Here is a 20,906-nt window from a genome sequence, read left to right on the forward strand (position 1 = left end):
ACCCACACAGCATTTTCTTTTACCAAAAAATATATTATATTATCGGAGCTATTAATAACGTTATCGGGTTTATCGGGATGACGTCATAATTGCTGATATTGGCCCGATAATTATCGGCCCGATAATTATCGTGCATCCCTAGTCTTTACTCATCTATCTCATGTCTTTACTCATCTATCTCATGTCTTTACCTCGTCTACCTCATATCTTTACTCATCTATCTCATGTCTTTACTCATCTACAGTATCTCATGTCTTTACTCATCTATCTCATGTCTTTACCTCCTCTACCTCATGTCTTTACTCATCTATCTCATGTCTTTACTCGTCTATCTCATGTCTTTACCTCCTCTACCTCATGTCTTTACTCCTCTATCTCATGTCTTTATTAGTCGATCTCATGTCTTTACTCGTCTATCTCATGTCTTTACTCGTCTATCTCATGTCTTTACTCGTCTATCTCATGTCTTTACTCCTCTATCATGTCTTTATTAGTCGATCTCATGTCTTTACTCATCTATCTCATGTCTTTACCTCGTCTACCTCATGTCTTTACCTCGTCTACCTCATGTCTTTACCTCTTCTACCTCATGTCTTTACTCATCTATCTCATGTCTTTACTCATCTATCTCATGTCTTTACCTCGTCTACCTCATGTCTTTACTCATCTATCGCATGTCTTTACTCATCTATCTCATGTCTTTACTCATCTACCTCATGTCTTTACTCATCTATCTCATGTCTTTACTCATCTACCTCATGTCTTTACTCGTCTATCTCATGTCTTTACTCATCTATCGCATGTCTTTACTCATCTATCTCATGTCTTTACTCATCTACCTCATGTCTTTACTCGTCTATCTCATGTCTTTACTCATCTATTGCATGTCTTTACTCATCTATCGCATGTCTTTACTCGTCTATATCATGTCTTTACTCATCTATCTCATGTCTTTACTCGTCTATCTCATGTCTTTACTCCTCTATCTCATGTCTTTACTCATCTCTCATGTCTTTACTCATCTATCTCATGTCTTTACTCATCTATCTCATGTCTTTATTCGTCTATCTCATGTCTTTACTCGTCTATCGCATGTCTTTACTCTTTACTCATCTATCTCATGTCTTTACTTGTCTATCTCATGTCTTTACTTGTCTATCTCATGTCTTTACTCATCTATCTCATGTCTTTACTCATCTATCTCATGTCTTTACTCATCTAGCTCATGTCTTTACTAATCTATCTCATGTCTTTACCTCCTCATGTCTTTACTCGTCTATCTCATGTCTTTACTCGTCTATCATGTCTTTACTCGTCTATCTCATGTCTTTACTCATCTATCTCATGTCTTTACTCATCTATCTCATGTCTTTACTAATCTATCTCATGTCTTTACCTCCGCATGTCTTTACTCGTCTATCTCATGTCTTTACTCCTCTATCTCATGTCTTTATTAGTCGATCTCATGTCTTTACTCGTCTGTCTCATGTCTTTACTCGTCTATCATGTATTTACTCGTCTATCTCATGTCTTTACTCCTCTATCATGTCTTTATTAGTCGATCTCATATCTTTACTCATCTATCTCATGTCTTTACTCATCTATCTCATGTCTTTACTCATCTATCTCATGTCTTTATCTCTTCTACCTCATGTCTTTACTCGTCTACCTCATGTCTTTACTCGTCTACCTCATGTCTTTACTCATCTACCTCATGTCTTTACTCGTCTATCTCATGTCTTTACTCATCTATCGCATGTCTTTACTCATCTATCTCATGTCTTTACTCATCTACCTCATGTCTTTACTCGTCTATCTCATGTCTTTACTCATCTATCGCATGTATTTACTCATCTATCTCATGTCTTTACTCCTCTATCTCATGTCTTTACTCATCTCTCATGTCTTTACTCATCTATCTCATGTCTTTACTCATCTATCTCATGTCTTTACTCGTCTATCTCATGTCTTTACTCGTCTATCACATGTCTTTACTCTTTACTCATCTATCTCATGTCTTTACTCGTCTATCGCATGTCTTTACTTGTCTATCTCATGTCTACTCGTCTATCTCATGTCTTTACTCATCTATCTCATGTCTTTACTCATCTATCTCATGTCTTTACCTCTTCTATCTCATGTCTTTACTCGTCTATCTCATGTCTTTACTCGTCTATCTCATGTCTTTACTCTATCTCATGTCTTTACTCATCTATCTCATGTCTTTACTAATCTATCTCATGTCTTTACCTCCTCATGTCTTTACTCGTCTATCTCATGTCTTTACTCGTCTATCATGTCTTTACTCGTCTATCTCATGTCTTTACTCATCTATCTCATGTCTTTACCTCCTCATGTCTTTACTCATCTATCTCATGTCTTTATTAGTCGATCTCATGTCTTTACTCGTCTATCTCATGTATTTACTCCTCTATCATGTCTTTATTAGTCGATCTCATGTCTTTACTCATCTATCTCATGTCTTTACTCATCTATCTCATGTCTTTACTCATCTATCTCATGTCTTTACTCATCTATATCATGTCTTTACTCATCTATCTCATGTCTTTACTTGTCTATCTCATGTCTTTACTCGTCTATCTCATGTCTTTACTCATCTATCTCATGTCTTTACTCGTCTATCTCATGTCTTTACTCGTCTATCTCATGTCTTTACTCATCTATCTCATGTCTTTACTCGTCTATCTCATGTCTTTACTCATCTATCTCATGTCTTTACTCGTCTATCTCATGTCTTTACTCGTCTATCTCATGTCTTTACTCATCTATCTCATGTCTTTACTCATCTATCTCATGTCTTTACTCATCTATCTCATGTCTACTCGTCTATATCATGTCTTTGATTTGATTTGATTTGAAATCTTTATTTCGAACATGCAATGAATACAAACAAACAATAACAAAAAAGCAAAACAACTTAATCTGCATGTTCGAAAAGGAGTAGGAAGAAGTATACACTTATTTAATCCTACCCCTTTTCCACTACTCAAATGAGTGTACTATTTTAAACAAAAAAGAAAAGAAAGAAAAGAAAAAAGAATATATATATATATATGCAAAACAAAAAACTAAAACTATATATGTATAAAAGAAATAAAATAGAAAACAAAATAAAAATGTAAACACCTGTGACTATCAAGTCCCTTCCTCATCCCTGTACCTTGTGAACATAATTTCCTTATACATCAGTTTGAATTGTCTCATGTTTGGACATTGCTTTAGCACCACATTTAGACTGTTCCACAGTTTCACTCCACATATCGAGATGCAGTGTTTTCTCATGGTAGTGCGTACGTTTAGCACCTTTAAATTGTGTTCTTTACTCGTCTATCTCATGTCTTTACCTCCTCTACCTCATGTCTTTACTCATCTATCTCATGTCTTTACTCGTCTATCATGTCTTTATTAGTCGATCTCATGTCTTTACTCATCTATCACATGTATTTACTCGTCTATCTCATGTCTTTACCTCCTATCTCATGTCTTTACTCATCTATCTCATGTTTTTACTCATCTATCTCATGTCTTTATTATGCTATCTCATGTCTTTACTCATCTATCTCATGTCTTTACCTCCTCTATCTCATGTCTTTATTCGTCTATCTCATGTCTTTACTCATCTATCTCATGTCTTTACTCCTATCGCATGTCTTTACTCCTCTATCTCATGTCTTTACTCATCTATCTCATGTCTTTACTCATCTATCTCATGTCTTTACTCCTCTATCTCATGTCTTTACTCGTCTATCTCATGTCTTTACTCATCTATCTCATGTCTTTACCTCCTCTATCTCATGTCTTTATTCGTCTATCTCATGTCTTTACTCATCTATCTCATGTCTTTACTCATCGATCTCATGTCTTTACTCGTCTATCGCATGTCTTTACTCATCTATCTCATGTCTTTACTTGTCTATCTCATGTCTTTACCTCCTCTACCTCATGTCTTTACTCATCTATCTCATGTCTTTACTCATCTATCTCATGTCTTTACCTCCTCTACCTCATGTCTTTACTCATCTATCTCATGTCTTTACTCGTCTATCTCATGTCTTTACTTCCTCTACCTCATGTCTTTACTCATCTATCTCATGTCTTTACTCATCTATCTCATGTCTTTACCTCCTCTACCTCATGTCTTTACTCGTCTATCTCATGTCTTTACCTCCTCTATCTCATGTCTTTACCTCTATCTCATGTCTTTATTGCGTGTGCTTCAACAGCTGGCGTGGCATGTGTTCCTGTTCCACTCTTCCATCTTGGTGGTAATTGCTTCACATTGAAAGGTCTTTATCCCTCCATGTGAGAGATTCCCAGTCCATATTTCCCGGATGGTAGGCACGTCAACAAGGGGGGAAATGGGAGTCAGATTCCATCACCTCTATTTAATTTGCCGTAATGGATTTAGCTCCATTAGCAGCCTGGTGGCCAAAGCAGCGATTCTGCCTGGATGTATATATTGTAGGAATCGAATGATGCAAATGTTGTAGTTCACAGCTGCCGACTTTCACACTTCTACAAGCTAAAAATAATGTGGTTCTGCACATGATGTTGGAGGCCCTGATTGAAGCTTGGTGGGAGAACATTAAGCTACTGTACTGTATATGCTGAGAATAATGAATTCCTACACGGAGCATTGGAGCCCACACTCTGGCAATTGGGCTCACAGTGTATGACGCCCTCTATATCATGTATTTACCTCTCCTCTACATTGTTTGTGAGGAGGTAAAGACATGAGATAGAGGGGTAAAGTAATCCTCTATATCATGCCTTTACCTCCTCACAAATCTGCCAACTTTCACACTTCTACAAGCTGAAAATAATGTGGTTCTGCACGTGATGTCGGAGGCCCCAATTGAAGCTTGGTGGGAGAACATTAAGCTACTGTACTGTATCTGCTGAGAAGAATGAATTCCTACACGGAATATTGGAATTCACACTGGCAATTGGGTTCACAGTGTATGCAAGTTGTGTCTCGAGCATCTTCATTTGCGGTTTTGATTCTCAACCGAAGAGAGAGAGAGAGAGAGAAAGAAAGAAAGAAAGAAAGAAAGAAAGAAAGAAAGAAAGAAAGAAAGAAAGAAAGAAAGAAAGAAAGAAAGAAAGAAAGAAAGAAAGAAAGAAAGAAAGAAAGAAAGAAAGAAAGAAAGAAAGAAAGAAAGAAAGCAGGATAGCATCAAGCTGATCCAGTCAGTGGGCTTGTGTGGAGACGGGTGGAGCTGTGACAGGCGCCAGTGACTTCTATCACGGACTTCTGCTTTTTAAAGGTGAGGCAGACCTTTAAAAAAGTGAATATCAGGAAGGCAGCAGGTCCGGACGGCCGCGTCCTAAAAGTCTGTGCCGACCAACTGGCCCCAGTATTCACTGACATATTTAACCTGTCCTTAGAACAGGCTGTCATCCCCACCTGCCTGAAGAAGTCCACTATTATCCCTGTACCCAAAAAATCCAAGCCTGCTTGCCTCAACGACTACCGCCCTGTAGCTCTCACCTCCATAGCCATGAAGTGCTTTGAGAAGCTAGTAAAGGGCTACATCTGCTCCTCCCTCCCCATCAACATGGACCCCCTGCAATTTGCATACCGCCCCAACAGGTCCACGGAGGACGCCATAGCCCATGTGCTGCACACAGCAGCATCACACCTGGACAAGAGGCAGGGGAACTATGTGAGAATGCTATTCATCGACTACAGCTCGGCATTCAATACCATAGTCCCCTCCATACTCATAGCCAAGCTCAGGGTCCTGGGCTTGAACTATGACCTCTGCCAGTGGGTCTTGGACTTCCTGACTGGCAGACCCCAGGTGGTGAGAGCAGGCAACTGCACCTCCTCATCCATCACCCTCAACATAGGGGCCCCCCAGGGCTGTGTTCTGAGTCCCCTCCTCTACTCCCTGTACACACACGACTGTGTGGCTCAGCGGAGTAGCAATACAATCATCAAATTAGCTGACGACACAGTGGTGGTGGGCCTGATCTCTGCCAACGACAAGAGGGCCTACCTGGAAGAGGTCAAGGTCCTGGCGGGATGGTGCCAGGAAAACAGCCTCTCCCTGAACGTCAGCAAAACAAAGGAGATGATTGTGGACTTCAGGAGGTCGGGGGTCAAGGACTACAGCCCCCTCAGCATCGACGGGGCACCGGTTGAGAGAGTCAACAGCTTTAAGTACCTCGGAGCCTACATATCCGAGGACTTGACATGGACCACACACATTGACAGTGTTGTGAAGAAGGCACGACAACGCCTCTACTTCCTCAGGCGCCTAAGGAAGTTCCAAGTCAGTCAGAAGATCCTTAAGAACTTCTACTCATGTACAATAGAGAGCATCTTGACTGGCAACATCACCTCCTGGTTTGGGAATAGCACTGCACAAGACCGAAGCAGACTACAAAGAGTGACACGTTCAGCCGAACGCACAATTGGAGGGGGGCTCCCCACCCTCCAGAACATTTACAACAAGCGTTGCAAGGGCAAGGCTAAGAGAATCATTAAAGACTCCAGTCACCCGAACAACTGCCTCTTTGAACTGCTGCGGTCAGGCAAGCGATACCGGAGTCTCAAGGCGAGCACAGAAAGACTCAGAAGAAGCTTCTATCCCCAGGCCATCAGGCTGCTAAACGAACAATGAACACTACACAACAACAACCACCAAACGCACATAGCACACACATCCACACGCACACACTCACTTTAAACAAACACACTGTAGCACCCACTCCACACACTTTATAGCACACACCCACTTTAAACAAACACACTGTAGCACCCACTCCCCACACTTTATATTTATTGATGAAGGATTGCACTACAACTCGTACACCTTACTGTAAATTGTACCTCATCCCATTTCTGCTTTGCACTATATAGTACTGTACATTAGTACACTGCATAGTATTGTATATTATATGGTAACTCAGTTACGTCTATTCTGCATCGAACATTGTACATATGTCTATACCGAACACTGTGACCTCATTTTCTTCTTCTAAATTACATGCTATACTATGTTATTTGATACTATCTTGTCTAGCACAGTCTCTGGAGCGTAACAGTAAGAAGCATTTTGTATGAAAGTATTCTGTACTTCTGTATGACAACTATTAAAGAAACTTGAGAAACTTGTAACTTCCTGCTTATTAACGGATCGCCTGCCCAATGCGAAGGAGGGGGAGTCGCATCTGCCAGCGCTTTGCCCCTCGCTGCCACTCGCTCGCCGCCGCCCGGATCCGTCAAATTAGAGCCGGAATGAGGAAGGATGGGGGCTCGTCATCTTCAGACGAATCCTTAAGTAATGTACCAGGAGCTCTGCAGATTAAAAACACTGTTGTAAAGAGAACCTGAAAGGAGTTCTCCTTCTCTATTCTGCCCCCCCCCCCCCCACCACCTCCCCCTTCACCTCCTCCTTCTCCTCACCTATGCACCCCTATTTCATTCTATTGTTTTTATTGGAATTTAGAAATATTACAAACTGGAGATGTTTCCACACCGCTCCCTCACAACAGCAATTGTTAAAGGGGCATTTTGCCCATTTCTAACCTGAATCCTATGGTTCTGTTGTGAGGGAGACATGTGATGAGATTTTTACAGGTATTATCAACACTTTTGACCCAAATTGCCCACGAACCAACCCACTATGGTGGCAGCACCCTTTACTTGGACTTAGCCCATGGCCTTGCTGTTTCTGAATTGGTTGTCACCCTTCATGCACCAGCCTCATCTGACGATTACTTTATCAAATGTAAGGCTGATCTGACCTATCTTCTTCCAGATAGAAATGAAACATACTAGTTGCCGTATTGACACCTGTACGAGGCCTCTAGTGCACAGCAGACAGTTGAAAACAGTTGAGGAAATAGCATCTGTGGTTCACTACTAGAGGTCTGAGCCGAGTTGAAGTACTGCCCCAGTTCATCTGCTGTTAGTTCTTCAGCCGTTAGCTCACCAGCCACTAGTTCACCAGCCATTCGTTCACCAGCCGCTAGTTCACCAGCCATTAGTTCTCCAACCACTAGTTCACCAGCCATTAGTTCACCAGCCATTAGTTCTCCAGCCGTTAGCTCACCAGCCACTAGTTCACCAGCCGTTAGTTCTCCAGCCATTAGTTCTCCAGCCGTTAGCTCACCAGCCGCTAGTTCGCCAGCCATTAGTTCTTCAGCCGTTATTTCACCAGCCATTAGTTCACCAGCCGCTAGTTCGCCAGCCATTAGTTCTCCAGCCGTTATTTCACCAGCCGTTAGTTCACCAGCCGTTAGTTCTCCAGCCATTATCTCACCAGCCATTAGCTCACCAGCCGCTAGTTCACCAGCCATTAGTTCTCCAGCCGTTATTTCACCAGCCGTTATTTCACCAGCCATTAGTTCTCCAGCCGTTCGTTCTTGGCCATTGGCCAGGTCAGTCCTTGCCCACGGTTGTGGAGCCTGATGGCTACTGGCCCGAAGGACTGACCCTGAATAAATAATAAAACAAACAAAAACAAACAGAGACAGAGACACTGTGGGTAGAGGTAGACACAGACAAACACACTGACACACATACAGGCATAACGTGGATACGGGATAGACAGCCCTCGTCTTTATCTACCCAGCAACCAGGTAATTGGCTCCATTGTTCACAGGAAAACAAGAAATGATGTAAGCAGCAGTGGCAGTTATTCCTACGTACATGCTACGTTCTAATCCGGCTCCATCTAATTGCAACATATCCTCCAGCTGTGGCGCCCAGTGTGCCCTCCCGTATGAAAGGCTCTCGCCCTCTGTGCTTTTATGGAACATCTCAATATTAATATGCCCCGAGACTCGCTCTTTCTCATTCCACACTAGGGCAAGGGAGTAATGCTGGTATCAGCTCTACATGTCTTAAGACAACAGATATATACTGTAGAAGCAATATGAATGATCTTTGCATTATTATTTTTTGTGTGTGCACCATGTTACCATTCGGCTTTTAGCTGTGCAATGCCTAAAACAGTGCCATGCATACCTAATGAGAGTGCAGGAGAGAGCGGTGAGAGAGGGAGAGAGAGGGAGAGAGAGCACGCTCAGCATTGTTTCTGCTCTGTTCCTTTAGGTAGGTCTGGCCTAATTGCAGGTTGAGGGAGAGACTGTCCGATGCAGCTGAGCGCCCCGTAGATCCACAACCACACAGCAGCAGACTCATATTAAGTTGTGGTGAAACCCAACTCACAACGATGGCACCAATCTGGAATATTTATAGATCAGCTATGGGTGAATACACGTACATGTTTATAAAGGGCACGTTATAAAGGGCACAGTCATTTGTGCCAAAAGATTTACAGCTTTAGAATACAGTTAAATCATATATGTGGCTTTCACTATTCTATTGTTTACAATGATTTGCATATATCGCCTGTGAATGGGTCTGACATCGACAGAACACAAATGTCTTGGTATCTGGCTTGAGAAATATACATTTAAGTACCATATAGACAACCTTGCCAGTAAATTGCTGAAGCAACTAATTGGCTTCTTGTACAGGAACAGAAGCAGCTTCCCAATGAATACCAGAAAAAGGGTTGTTGAAGCAGTTTTTCTATCTGTCCTGGATTATGGAGATGTGATTTATAGACATGCTGCTCCTTCCACTCTGAAACATCTAGACACGGTCTATCATTCTGCTCTCAGATTTATTACTGGTATAGATATGATACTCATCATTGCATGCCTGTGTGATAAAGTGGTTTGGTCTTCTCTGGCAGAGAGGCGAAATAAACATTGGTATCTGTTCATCTTTAAGGCCATTGCCGGGAAATTACCACTTTATATCCCAGTGTTGGTAGATCAGCAGCACTATGGACCCTCTCTGACTCGCTCAGATGACTGGCTGATGCTTCAGGTCCCAGAGTGCAGACTGAGCTTGGAAAGTCAGCCTTTTGTTTTAATGCCCCAGCTTCTTGGAATGATCTTCAACTCCCGCTAAAAATCAATACCCCATTAACCTATGGACAGTTTAAAAACATGATTACAAATCCTCCCTGTTTCAGTCTGTGACTGTTTTAACCTCTTAACTGGCGCCCCCAAAAGTGGCAATTTTTTTACTTGAACTTGAGGACTGCATACTCTTTTTTGCAAACCAAAATACTATACTTTATACTAGGGGTGGAACGGTTCACAAAATCTACGGTTCGGTTCGTATCACGGTTTTGGTGTCACGGTTTTCAGTTTGGTTCGGTATACATTGTTTTAATTTTTTTTGTTAATTTAACACTCCAAAAATACCATACATCAGCATAGATATATAGCCTAAAAATAATCCAACTTTTCAGTTATTCTCAAGGACGTAGTCTAGTCATGCAAAAACTGAAAGAATGAGGCAGTTTGACATCAGGCATATTATTTTGACAGTGGCGGTTAGAGCTAGGAGAGAGAGGAGGCATTGCTGATTTAAACATGCTTCTCATTTATTTGGTAAAAAAAAAGTTGACCTTTTAATAATGTTTGGCACACAAAGACCGAACTGACTGAAAAATATAGGCAACATTTGTCAAAGTATTAACTTAGTGCAAACGAACAAATTAATTAAACCTTTCTATTTTTGTGGCCACATTATAGACAAAGGCCATCAACATAAAGTATGCATATGCTCAACCAGCACTAGACTTTCTTATGTGATGTAATTAATGGACTTACTTCTGTAGTAGTTACTTTGTATTCATCTTCCGCTTTGCTCCTTGCCATCACTCTCTTCCTACTTTCCTTTTGTTCTCCCATAATGAGTCTCTTGATAGCCGCACGCATTATTATCAACATGCTCAATGTTTAATGTCTCCTTCGCTCTCTCATTTGTTGCGGTGGATATTCCCCCCTCCCCCCTTCGACATTATCCTGCAAATATTACAAACCTTGGTGCGGAATCAGACTAGCATCTGAACACTGGGTACTCTAGCAAGGGGTTCAATTTACCCCCCCCCCCCCCCCCCCTCCCTCTTTAGCTCCCTACGCCGTCTCCTGTTCCGTGCTCTGTGTGCTGAAGCCGCTTCCGTGGAAATGCGCCATCGCACTCCCGATATGTTTGCAATCTCCCGTCGTCCCTCGACCCCCAGACACTCACACAGCTATCAGTCAAATCAGACTGTGGCGTGACTCTGACTGGCAGTGAGACCGCTCCCCCCCCCCTCTTCCTCCCCCCATCACGCCCTAGCGTCAACCCATTCACCTTCCCTTATCTGTTCTCGGCAGTAAACACACGCACACACAAGCCTGCACGTGAATGAATGAATGAATGTATGAAAACTTTATTTAACAGATTGCAGAATGGGTACAATACAGTACGGCTCAATACACACAATTGTTAAGGGGATGCAGACCTGAGAAAGACGTTTGTCTTGTTTCCATCAGGGTCCCCCATTTTCAATTCATATAGACATTTATGACATACACAACATACATGACATTTATGGCATAGGGACATATAGGTATTTAGTACTGATACATTTGCTTGCTGCTAATCGCCAGGCCGATGTACCTAGAGCCACTGCAGATGAAAAACACCTTGATGAGGGACCTTGCACACGTCATAATAACTAGACACAAAAGAGCTGAGGTTCGGAGGGCAGTAGGTTAATGACTGGCCGAAGTCATCCCCCTCCTCCTAGTCAGGCTCCCCCTCCTCCTAGTCCTTAGATCCAATCAGTCAGCTTGTCAATGTCAGTCCAATTCACAACCACAGCCCCATTCTCTCCTCAGCCTCCAAATTTAACCGAAGCATGTGTTAATTGTTTATTGAGTGTGTTTTTCTCTCTCTCCTCCTCTCCAGGGAAGCTTCGTGGCCAGCATGACCGCCACACTGAGGCAGATGGAGGACTACCACTACGCTCACCTGATCAGCACCTTCGGCAAGATGAGAACAGACGTGGTGGTGAGTGCTCCGTCTGATCTGGTTCTGCACTGCTCCATGGGGAAAACACTGTCCTGGGGTTGGTGGTTTGATTCCCGCTGGGGGCCACCCATGTGTCTGAGCTGGAATGGTGTTGTGAGGAGCTTCGGAATAAAGTTCCCACCGAAGACTAATAATAATACACTTTATAATGTATAGCACCAGCCCAAAGTGCTTCACAGCTGTAAAATGAGCATAAAACCGACAGAATAAAAGCAATGCAGTTTAAGGCATATCGCTGCTGTCTGCCTAAAAACTTTTTTTCAAAATGGTCAACTTTTTCTGGAATCAATAAACGTTTTACATTGGCCTGGGGTGATGAATCTTGCTCACAATATAAATGTTTACTTTCAATTCAAGTCGAAAGATAAAAATGACTTACCGGTACGCGTACACTATGTAATTTTCACTCAAAACAATAACAAAAGATGGCGTTGTGAAGGAGCGTGGGATCATGAAAGTTGTTGTCTGCATCGTTAACTCAATGGAAGCCAAGCCCGAGATAAGTCGGGTTAACTCGCCGACGCTTGAGCGCCAAACCCGAGAAAAGTCGGGTTTTCATCGTTATTTCTTTTATTCGATATTTCCATTCATTATCCATCCAGGGAGGCTGGTGTTATCATTGGGAATGGGTCTGAGATCGCAAAAGTCCAATACCGCCACCTGGTGGGTTGCGGCCTGTATTGCACATCCTTTGAAACTCTCTGTATTCGGGTGTGTGTGGATTAAATAGGTCCGGGCGGATTTTTCCTAGTCGGGCATGACGAGCGCTTATAACTCATGGATTTATAAGAATCCCGATTCATGTTCTTTGGTGGATTATGTTATGGACACCATCGACATCAATACTTGGAATGGCGATCAGATAATTGGAATATTCTTTTTGGGGTACATCCTAGTCAAGGTAAGGGCTATATGGTATCAATCTTGCGTTGATCCAATAATTCCTTCATTGCGATCGGAGGGTATGTGTGTAATGTACTGTGTAACGTATTCCGTTACGATCAAAGCATAAAAAAACGAACAACCCCCCCCCACCCTTTCATGCATTAATTATGAAACATATTACCGATAATATAGAGTTGATTTCGAAATAGTAGCGTATACAGGCGAGAAACGGCACGTTTTTAGTGAAATGCACGTATTGCTGCATAGCGTAGTTTTCTGGGATTAGACAGGATTACTCTAAAATAGGGATGTCCGATATTATCGGCCTACCGATATTATCGGCCGATATCGGCATTAAAATGTGATATCGGAAAATATCGGTATCGGTTTTCAATATATATATTTTTTTCACATTTATATAGAAACGATGTCCGATATTATCGGCCGATATCGGCATTAAAATGTGATATCGGTTGATATCGGTATCGGAAATTAAGAGTTGGACAATATCGGTATATCGGTATCGGTAAAAAAGCCAATATCGAGCATCCCTACTCTAAAACTATACTCATATTCACCACAGTATAAAACGGGAATGTATGGATGAATTTCTTTTTCTTTTTCACAAATTGAACGATTGATACTCGATGTCAAATGGGCAATAGTATTATATCTATAGCTATGATATATAATATAGTTTTAGCTCTGCAAACACGCCACGTATTCCTATACTTTAAAGCGGTGGCCTTTTCACCAACACAGTACACAGCGCCATCTGGCACTGATTGAGTTAAGATGCACTGAACTGCACCTTTCTTTGCATTTGGCTAGATTGAGAATTCAATGTAAGTTAATGGAGAAAGCTAATCATTAGTGCCATAGGTAGTGCCGGGAGGTATATGTAGAAATAAACCATTTTGGATATCTTTATTTTACACCGGAGTGGCTGTGGACATTATTTTTCTTTATCAATGAACATACTACTCACGAGTATGAGCAACTTTAACCAGTAGAGTGGACCGTCGGCCCTCATAGTATAGTTAAATATAAACACAGATTTGGGTGGTCTAACCTAGTTAGGGATTAGTCAAGCGTTCTAAACTAGTAGGGTGAGATCCATTTGATAGATATGGAAGTTTATAGCTAAATGTTTTTAGTGATTGAATGGAAGATAAAATGGTAGCTACTTCAGCTAATAGGGAGCTGTCAATCAAGTGTGATCCGATCACAGCCCTAAAGAGCCAATCAGCCAATCGCAGTGCGGTATCAGAGGTATGGCTGATTGTCACGCTGCGGGGGGGGGGGGTTAGGAAGGGACTAAAGGGGACATGACGCCATTGACAGGCGACCACACGAAATGTTCCATTTTCTGGATAAAAATGACATTGTTGGAGACATTTGGGATAATGTAAGTACACAACAAAATGTATAACATAGGTCTAATAATTCTTTTAAATACATTTGAATGCAGACATGTTACATATTTCACCTTTAAATTGGAGCGGCAGTGTTTACGTTACAGTGTTTGTTGGCCATGTTAAATTCAGCCAACCAATGAGGCTCCGGGCTGTCTTAGTGTGTCACAGTTGTTGCGTAAGCTACAGTACCACAGTCCAATTTGAACAACCTGCATATTAACCAGCCCACTGTCATTAATGTGGACATTAAAATCCTGATGTGATTGATCCGTCCATCACTGCGGTGTTCACCGACAGACACGTGAGTCTTGTATTGTAGCGTGTTTTCCCCCAGCACACGCAGATATTGAATTTCAGTTAGATTGAGCTGGGAAGCCTCTTCATCAACTGCCATGTATGTTGTGGTCTTGATGATGGGTCTACATGAGGGGAGCAGCCTGGTCCCTGCGGCCAACAAGTTGTAGAGGAGGCATAGATATGATTGATGTCATGGGGTTCCTCTTCGGAATAATTCTGTCCTCGGAGCAATATTCCTCAGATTAGCATAATGTTACTGTGCATGCGCTAATAGGTCATAATGTTACTGTGCATGCGCTGATAGGTCATAATGTTACTGTGCATGCGCTGATAGGTCATAATGTTACTGTGCATGCGCTAATAGGTCATAATGTTACTGTGCATGCGCTGATAGGTCATAATGTTACTGTGCATGCGCTAATAGGTCATAATGTTACTGTGCATGCTCTGATAGGTCATAATGTTACTGAGCACGCTCTGATAGGTCATAATGTTACTGTGCATGCTCTGATAGGTCATAATGTTACTGAGCACGCGCTGATGGGTCATAATGTTACTGTGCATGCTCTGATAGGTCATAATGTTACTGAGCACGCTCTGATAGGTCATAATGTTACTGTGCATGCTCTGATAGGTCATAATGTTACTGAGCACGCGCTGATGGGTCATAATGTTACTGTGCATGCGCTGATAGGTCATAATGTTACTGTGCATGCGCTGATAGGTCATAATGTTACTGTGCATGCGCTGATAGGTCATAATGTTACTGTGCATGCGCTAATAGGTCATAATGTTACTGAGCATGCGCTGATGGGTCATAATGTTACTGTGCATGCGCTGATAGGTCATAATGTTACTGTGCATGCGCTGATAGGTCATAATGTTACTGAGCACGCTCTGATAGGTCATAATGTTACTGAGCACGCTCTGATAGGTCATAATGTTACTGAGCACGCTCTGATAGGTAGGGGAAACCCTCTGGTTGCTTTTACCCTCATCGTTGGCCGGTAGCTCTCAAAAATAGAGGTTACAACCATAATCAAGCGCAGATAACTTTAAGTGCTCTGAAAATGGAGACGAACATAATGCCTTTTTAGAAGATATGTTTATAGACAAGTTGTTGCAGGAAATTACAATTTAATTATAAGTACCTACTTTACTCCATTAAATCTAGCATGAAACGACACCGTGTTCACTCTAAATAGTGCTATATTCAGTTGTGTGGTTTTTGAATGGAGCGTCCTACTATTTGGAGTTGAGTTTGGAGAGAGACAGAACGTGCCACCACCCTGTGCCACCTTGTTTGTCAGTAGACACAGGCCTGGTCTCAGAAAGCCTGCCTGGTTCCATAGTAAGGCAAGCAATCACTGTGATGAAGACGAGCCTTTCTCACAGATTTAATATTTCACAACTGGCAGCAGCCCAGGTTTCTTGTGGCTTTTCAGTTCTCTTCCCAAACAGAGCCACCACAGAGCAAAGAGCTGCACACTGACTGTTGTGAAGGGACCTTGGTGCCAGGCTGCCATACCCCTCAGACCCAGTTCAAACGTACCGCTCCACATGTACGAACAAGTCCTAGTTCCGCGTAGGAATCTGGCTACCGCACCACTAATGGGACTATTTGTTCATAGTGCGTATATATACTGCGCTACTAAAGTAGGACTTCCTTTTCAGTCCAGTTTCTTACCCTCCAATAGAGTCACAGACGTAAAGCCTCCCCGCGACGCCACGTGTGGGAGTAAGGCCAAGTTCGCCTACCATCGGTATTGAGACATCGTGTATATTAATATTTGAATAGTCATATTTGGCACTATATCGTCGAGTTGGACGTAGTCTATTAAGCTAATAATAGTCTGTTAATATATAGTGCTTCGTGCGGTGAGAATACTACCGTAGTCAGTACCCCATCGTTTCGGGCAGAGAACTGGCTGCTTATCCAGGGTGGTTGACCCCACGTGAAGCTGCACCCGAGGAGCCCCAGAGCCGACGAGCGAGTGGACCTGTATACCGGATTATTCTACCGACGACAGCCCGCCTTCCCAGGCACGGATTATGCTTTGTATACTTTGATTATTCCATGGATAAAGACCCCCGACACTGCCGTGTGTTGGAACCCCCCCCCCCTGGAGAGGACGCAAGGTGAGGAGACGCTCTGCAAGACGAGGTCGCTTCACGTCTCTCCTCCGTGGACCGGATGACGCCGGCCCACAAAGAGTCCACCTGCTTTCATCTGTGGTCCAAGGATCGCCGGCGCATTGAACGGCACTACAGTGGGTTCACCTGGGATACCCTTGGCCGGATGAGGCAGCCGGATTCTACCCCCCCCCCCTTCCTACTCCTGTCGGCTTACAAGCGACCGGATTAACCCCCCCTAGTGTGTCCAGTATATAATCATTAAAGTATCATTGCTGTTATTCCTTAAACTATTCCAGGTCGTATATGTACCACCTGCGCCTTCAGAGATTGGACATTCTCTATTGATATACCGACGAATACTCTTGCCATAAAAGTGCATACTAATTTCCATTCATAAATGTGATTGATTTGATTAAGTGCTTGCTCTACACACCATCGCTGTGTAGAAATAAAGACCTATTTCTAATTCGTACATTTGTGTTGGATCCGTTTCATCTACGTGACAGTGTTCATCATAATATATTTATGCCGTGTACTGGGTGGCCGAATATTAAGTACAAAGGTAGTGGTAGTAAGTATCATATCTAGTAATACAGTCAGGGAATTGTACCCCTCAGTTACAATTGGTCCTTCGAGCCGGAGGGTAATTAGTGTAATATTAATATAGTGTTATTAATATTGAAATGGCCTATGATGAACACTCCACGAAACGATCCTCCTAACCAACGCCCGCAGCGCGAACGACGGCTCCCTCAGTACTTAGAGGCTTACGCTGTCAGTCAACAACCTAGTCTTCTACTAACAGTAAACGCGGTAAAACTAGAAAGTAAAAGTATGTCTAACCCCAACGCCCAGACTACCCCGACCATAGAGGCCCCTACGGGCTCTAATGTAACTGACCAAGTTCACGGTGGGGACCAGTGGGAACCAGACATGACTTCACACCCCGCCAGTACTGAAGAAGTAGTCCCCGATGAGTCCCGGGAGGAATACAACGCTACCGAGACAGAACTCGGCACGGAAGAAGACGGGGAGAGCACCGTGGAGATAGAGCTCCAAGGCTCCGCAAGGAGTACCCCGAGGGAAGGCTCCCCTATACAACCGCCTTCCCCCAGCGAGGCAGAGAGGACCCTACAGCAGGCCTTCCTCATCAGCCTGAACGCCGCTGCTGAACGCGACCGACTGCAGATCCAGCAGCGGAGCGAAGAAGAGCATATACGTCTAGAACTAAGACGCATTCAGAGAGAAGAGAATGTGGCCCGAGACCGAGCAGACAGCCAGCGAGCAGCTGCTGGTGCTCTACGGGACGCAGAGCGCGACAGACAGCAAGCGCAACTAATAGAACAGCTGATCAGACGGACAACACCCTCTCCCTCCGCCAGAGGCTCCAGGAACTCGTCTAGACACACCTCCAGGGCGGCATCCCCTAGCCGAGTAAACAACCCTGAACTTGACCAACAGACGAGGTCTATACCCCCCACAGACCACCTCCCCCCACCGGTCCAAGCGAGACCTAGCAACCGGGAAGGAGCAGCATATCCTGTGGAGAGGCTAAACCAGAGACTACAAGCACTGGATGACCTAACTGAAGACGAAGAGGAAGAGGAGGAGAACCACGCCCGACGACAGCACAGTACTCTACCGGACCAGGAGGTCCGGTACAGCCCAGGCTATACTCCCGCGGAGCTGCGCTACAGACCCCCGACTCTATACACGGGTGAGCACGACGCACGACCCGCACCGAGGAACAGCACCTGGACAAGCGGGCCATGGTACACTGCCGGTACCAGCCCATACCAAGGAGCGGGAGGAGACTCGCCTAGGAGGCCTCTCCCCCAACGCTCGCCGATGTATCCACAGTCAGCGTCATACATTGGCACGCCTATGGTACCCGACTTCACCCAAGAGAACCGGGCCCAGTATACAGAACTCCGCATGTGTCTGGAGACCATGTTGGTGGATGTATTGGATGAACGCCATAAATACGCCATCCTACTGAAGCACTTAAAGGTACCCCGCGCACATAATATAGCGCTCGCCTACGCGACTTCCACCACCCCATACACAGCAGCGCTGGTAGCATTGGACCAGAGGTATGGGCGCATATGGGATTACGTGATCCAGGAGATCCGACACATCGACCGCTTACCCCCAGCAATAGACAATCGAGCACTGGACGACCTGTCCATCAGAGTGCAGTCCCTGGTAGGGATGTTGGGAGCGCAGAGAGAGAAGGGGAGGCATGAACTTTACGCCAACTCAAATGTGGAAAGGATCTTGGAGAAGCTGCCGCCCGCTCGACAGGAGCGTTTTAGGCGACAGAGGGACCACCGAGACCCGAATGGCCCCGAACCGAACCTCCTCGATCTAGCAGACTTCCTGGCGAGAGAAGTCAGCAGCCTACGGCTAGATACATTCGGACGGAGCACCCCTGGCTCCAGAGAAGGAACCAGACGACTAAATGATGGAAGAAGATCGGTGACTGTGATGCACCAATCGGAGTCAGTACCGAGCAGCAGGAGCCACAGTACCCCCTCCAGAACGGAGAAGTGGAAGATAGTGTGCCCCTACTGTGAGAAAGAACACTGGCTAGCGCAATGTGACTCCTTCCCCAAGCTGAACGCGGAGGAAGCAAGTCAATGGATAAAGTCCAACAAGCGCTGTTTTCGCTGTGCGCGCTCACACATGGCAGCCGAATGCCGCTTAAAGAAAAGGTGCACCAAGTGCGAGGGAGCCCATCTGGACATACTTCACGACAGTAACAGACGGCGCCCTTCACCCGCACCATCCAGCCGCAAAGCGAGCGTCATGTACATCGATCCCGCCAGCAGCAGTGGAGCCTGAGTACTCCTAAAAGTAGTGCGTGTGACACTAAGCTACCAGAATAAAGTCCTGGACACTTACGCCGTCCTCGATGACGGGTCAGAGAAGACCCTTCTGCTCGCCTCCGCTGCGGCCCAGCTAGGGCTGCGGGGAAGCGAAACCCAAATGACAATTCGGACAATAAGACGAGATTTGAAGACGATAAAGGGCGAGAATGTCTCATTCTCTATCGCAGCAAGCGGCCAGCCTGAGCGACGGTACCAGATTACAGACGCTTTCACCAGCCAAGAAATAGGACTGTCGCGGTACACATACCCCGTCGCCAAGCTGATGGAGAAATATGCACATCTGCGCAAGTTACCGATCCCGCTCATAGACAATGCTATGCCGACCCTGTTGATAGGCTCCGACCATGCAGACCTCATTGTCCCGATAGACCGGGTTCATACCGGACCCCGAGGCTGTCCTGCAGCAGTCGAGACCCGTTTGGGATGGACTCTCCAAGGCCCGCTCGCCAAATCTCTCAACCGAAGTACAGCCACTAGATGTCTCCACTCCCGAGTCACAGAGGGAGAAACCGCACTCCTGCAACACGTAGAGCGGCTATGGACCTTGGAACAAATACCCTTTAAGAACGGAAAGAAAGACATTTGCTCTAAAGATGACATTTACGCCATTCACCTCCTCGAGACAGGGACCAAGAGAGTCCCGGTCAACGGCGTGTTGAGATACGCCACGCCACTCCTGCGGCGAGAAGGAATGCCTACTTTCCACGCCAAGACAGACGCCACAGAACGGTACCTGCTGAACACGGAGCGGCGCTTAGCCAAGAACCCCGCCCAAGAGAGTGTATACCGCGCTGAGATTGAGAAGCTCATCACAGCGGGACACGTCACAAAGATGGACATTAAAGAGGCTGACCAGACCACTGAATCGTGGTACGTGCCTCACCACAAGGTCCATCACAACGGTAAAGACCGCATAGTATTTAACTGCAGCTACCAGATCGGATCCCAAAATCTGAATAAAGAGTTACTGCCCGGTCCCACACTCGGCCCCTCCCTACTCGGCGTTCTACTCCGCTTCCGCCAGGAAAAGGTGGCCATCAGCGGGGACATTAAAGGAATGTTCCTGCAGGTGAGATTAGTAGAGGCGGACAAGCCCCTGTTACGGTTCCTATGGAGAGAGAAGCCAGGAGATGAGCACCCAGCCATCTACCAATGGGAAGTCCTCCCCTTCGGAACGACGTGCAGCCCCTGCTGTGCTACATTTGCACTACAGAAACATGTAGCAGAGGACCCAGCAGCGGACGAAGAGGTCCGACACAGTGTAAAGAACAGCTTCTACGTAGACAACTGTCTACAAAGCCTTTCAACCCAAGAAGAAGCCAAGGCTCTCCTGATTAAACTCCGCGCCTCATTGATCAAAGG

The 20,906-nt window shown here is 44.7% G+C and overlaps 1 protein-coding gene across 1 annotated transcript in view; it reads left to right on the forward strand.

The window, feature by feature from the left end:
* Nucleotides 1-20,906, forward strand: part of dock1 (dedicator of cytokinesis 1) — a gene marked incomplete at its 5' end in the record, with an annotated part of 602,016 nt that overhangs the window by 384,742 nt on the left and 196,368 nt on the right. The window contains one exon of the mRNA XM_084323017.1: nt 11,795-11,896. Coding sequence (XP_084179143.1) covers nt 11,795-11,896 — 102 coding nt within the window. The remainder of the gene's footprint in view (nt 1-11,794; nt 11,897-20,906) is intronic.

The sequence above is a fragment of the Notolepis coatsorum genome, assembly GCF_963971535.1.
Source record: "Notolepis coatsorum genome assembly, chromosome: 10".
Taxonomy (NCBI): domain Eukaryota; kingdom Metazoa; phylum Chordata; class Actinopteri; order Aulopiformes; family Paralepididae; genus Notolepis; species Notolepis coatsorum.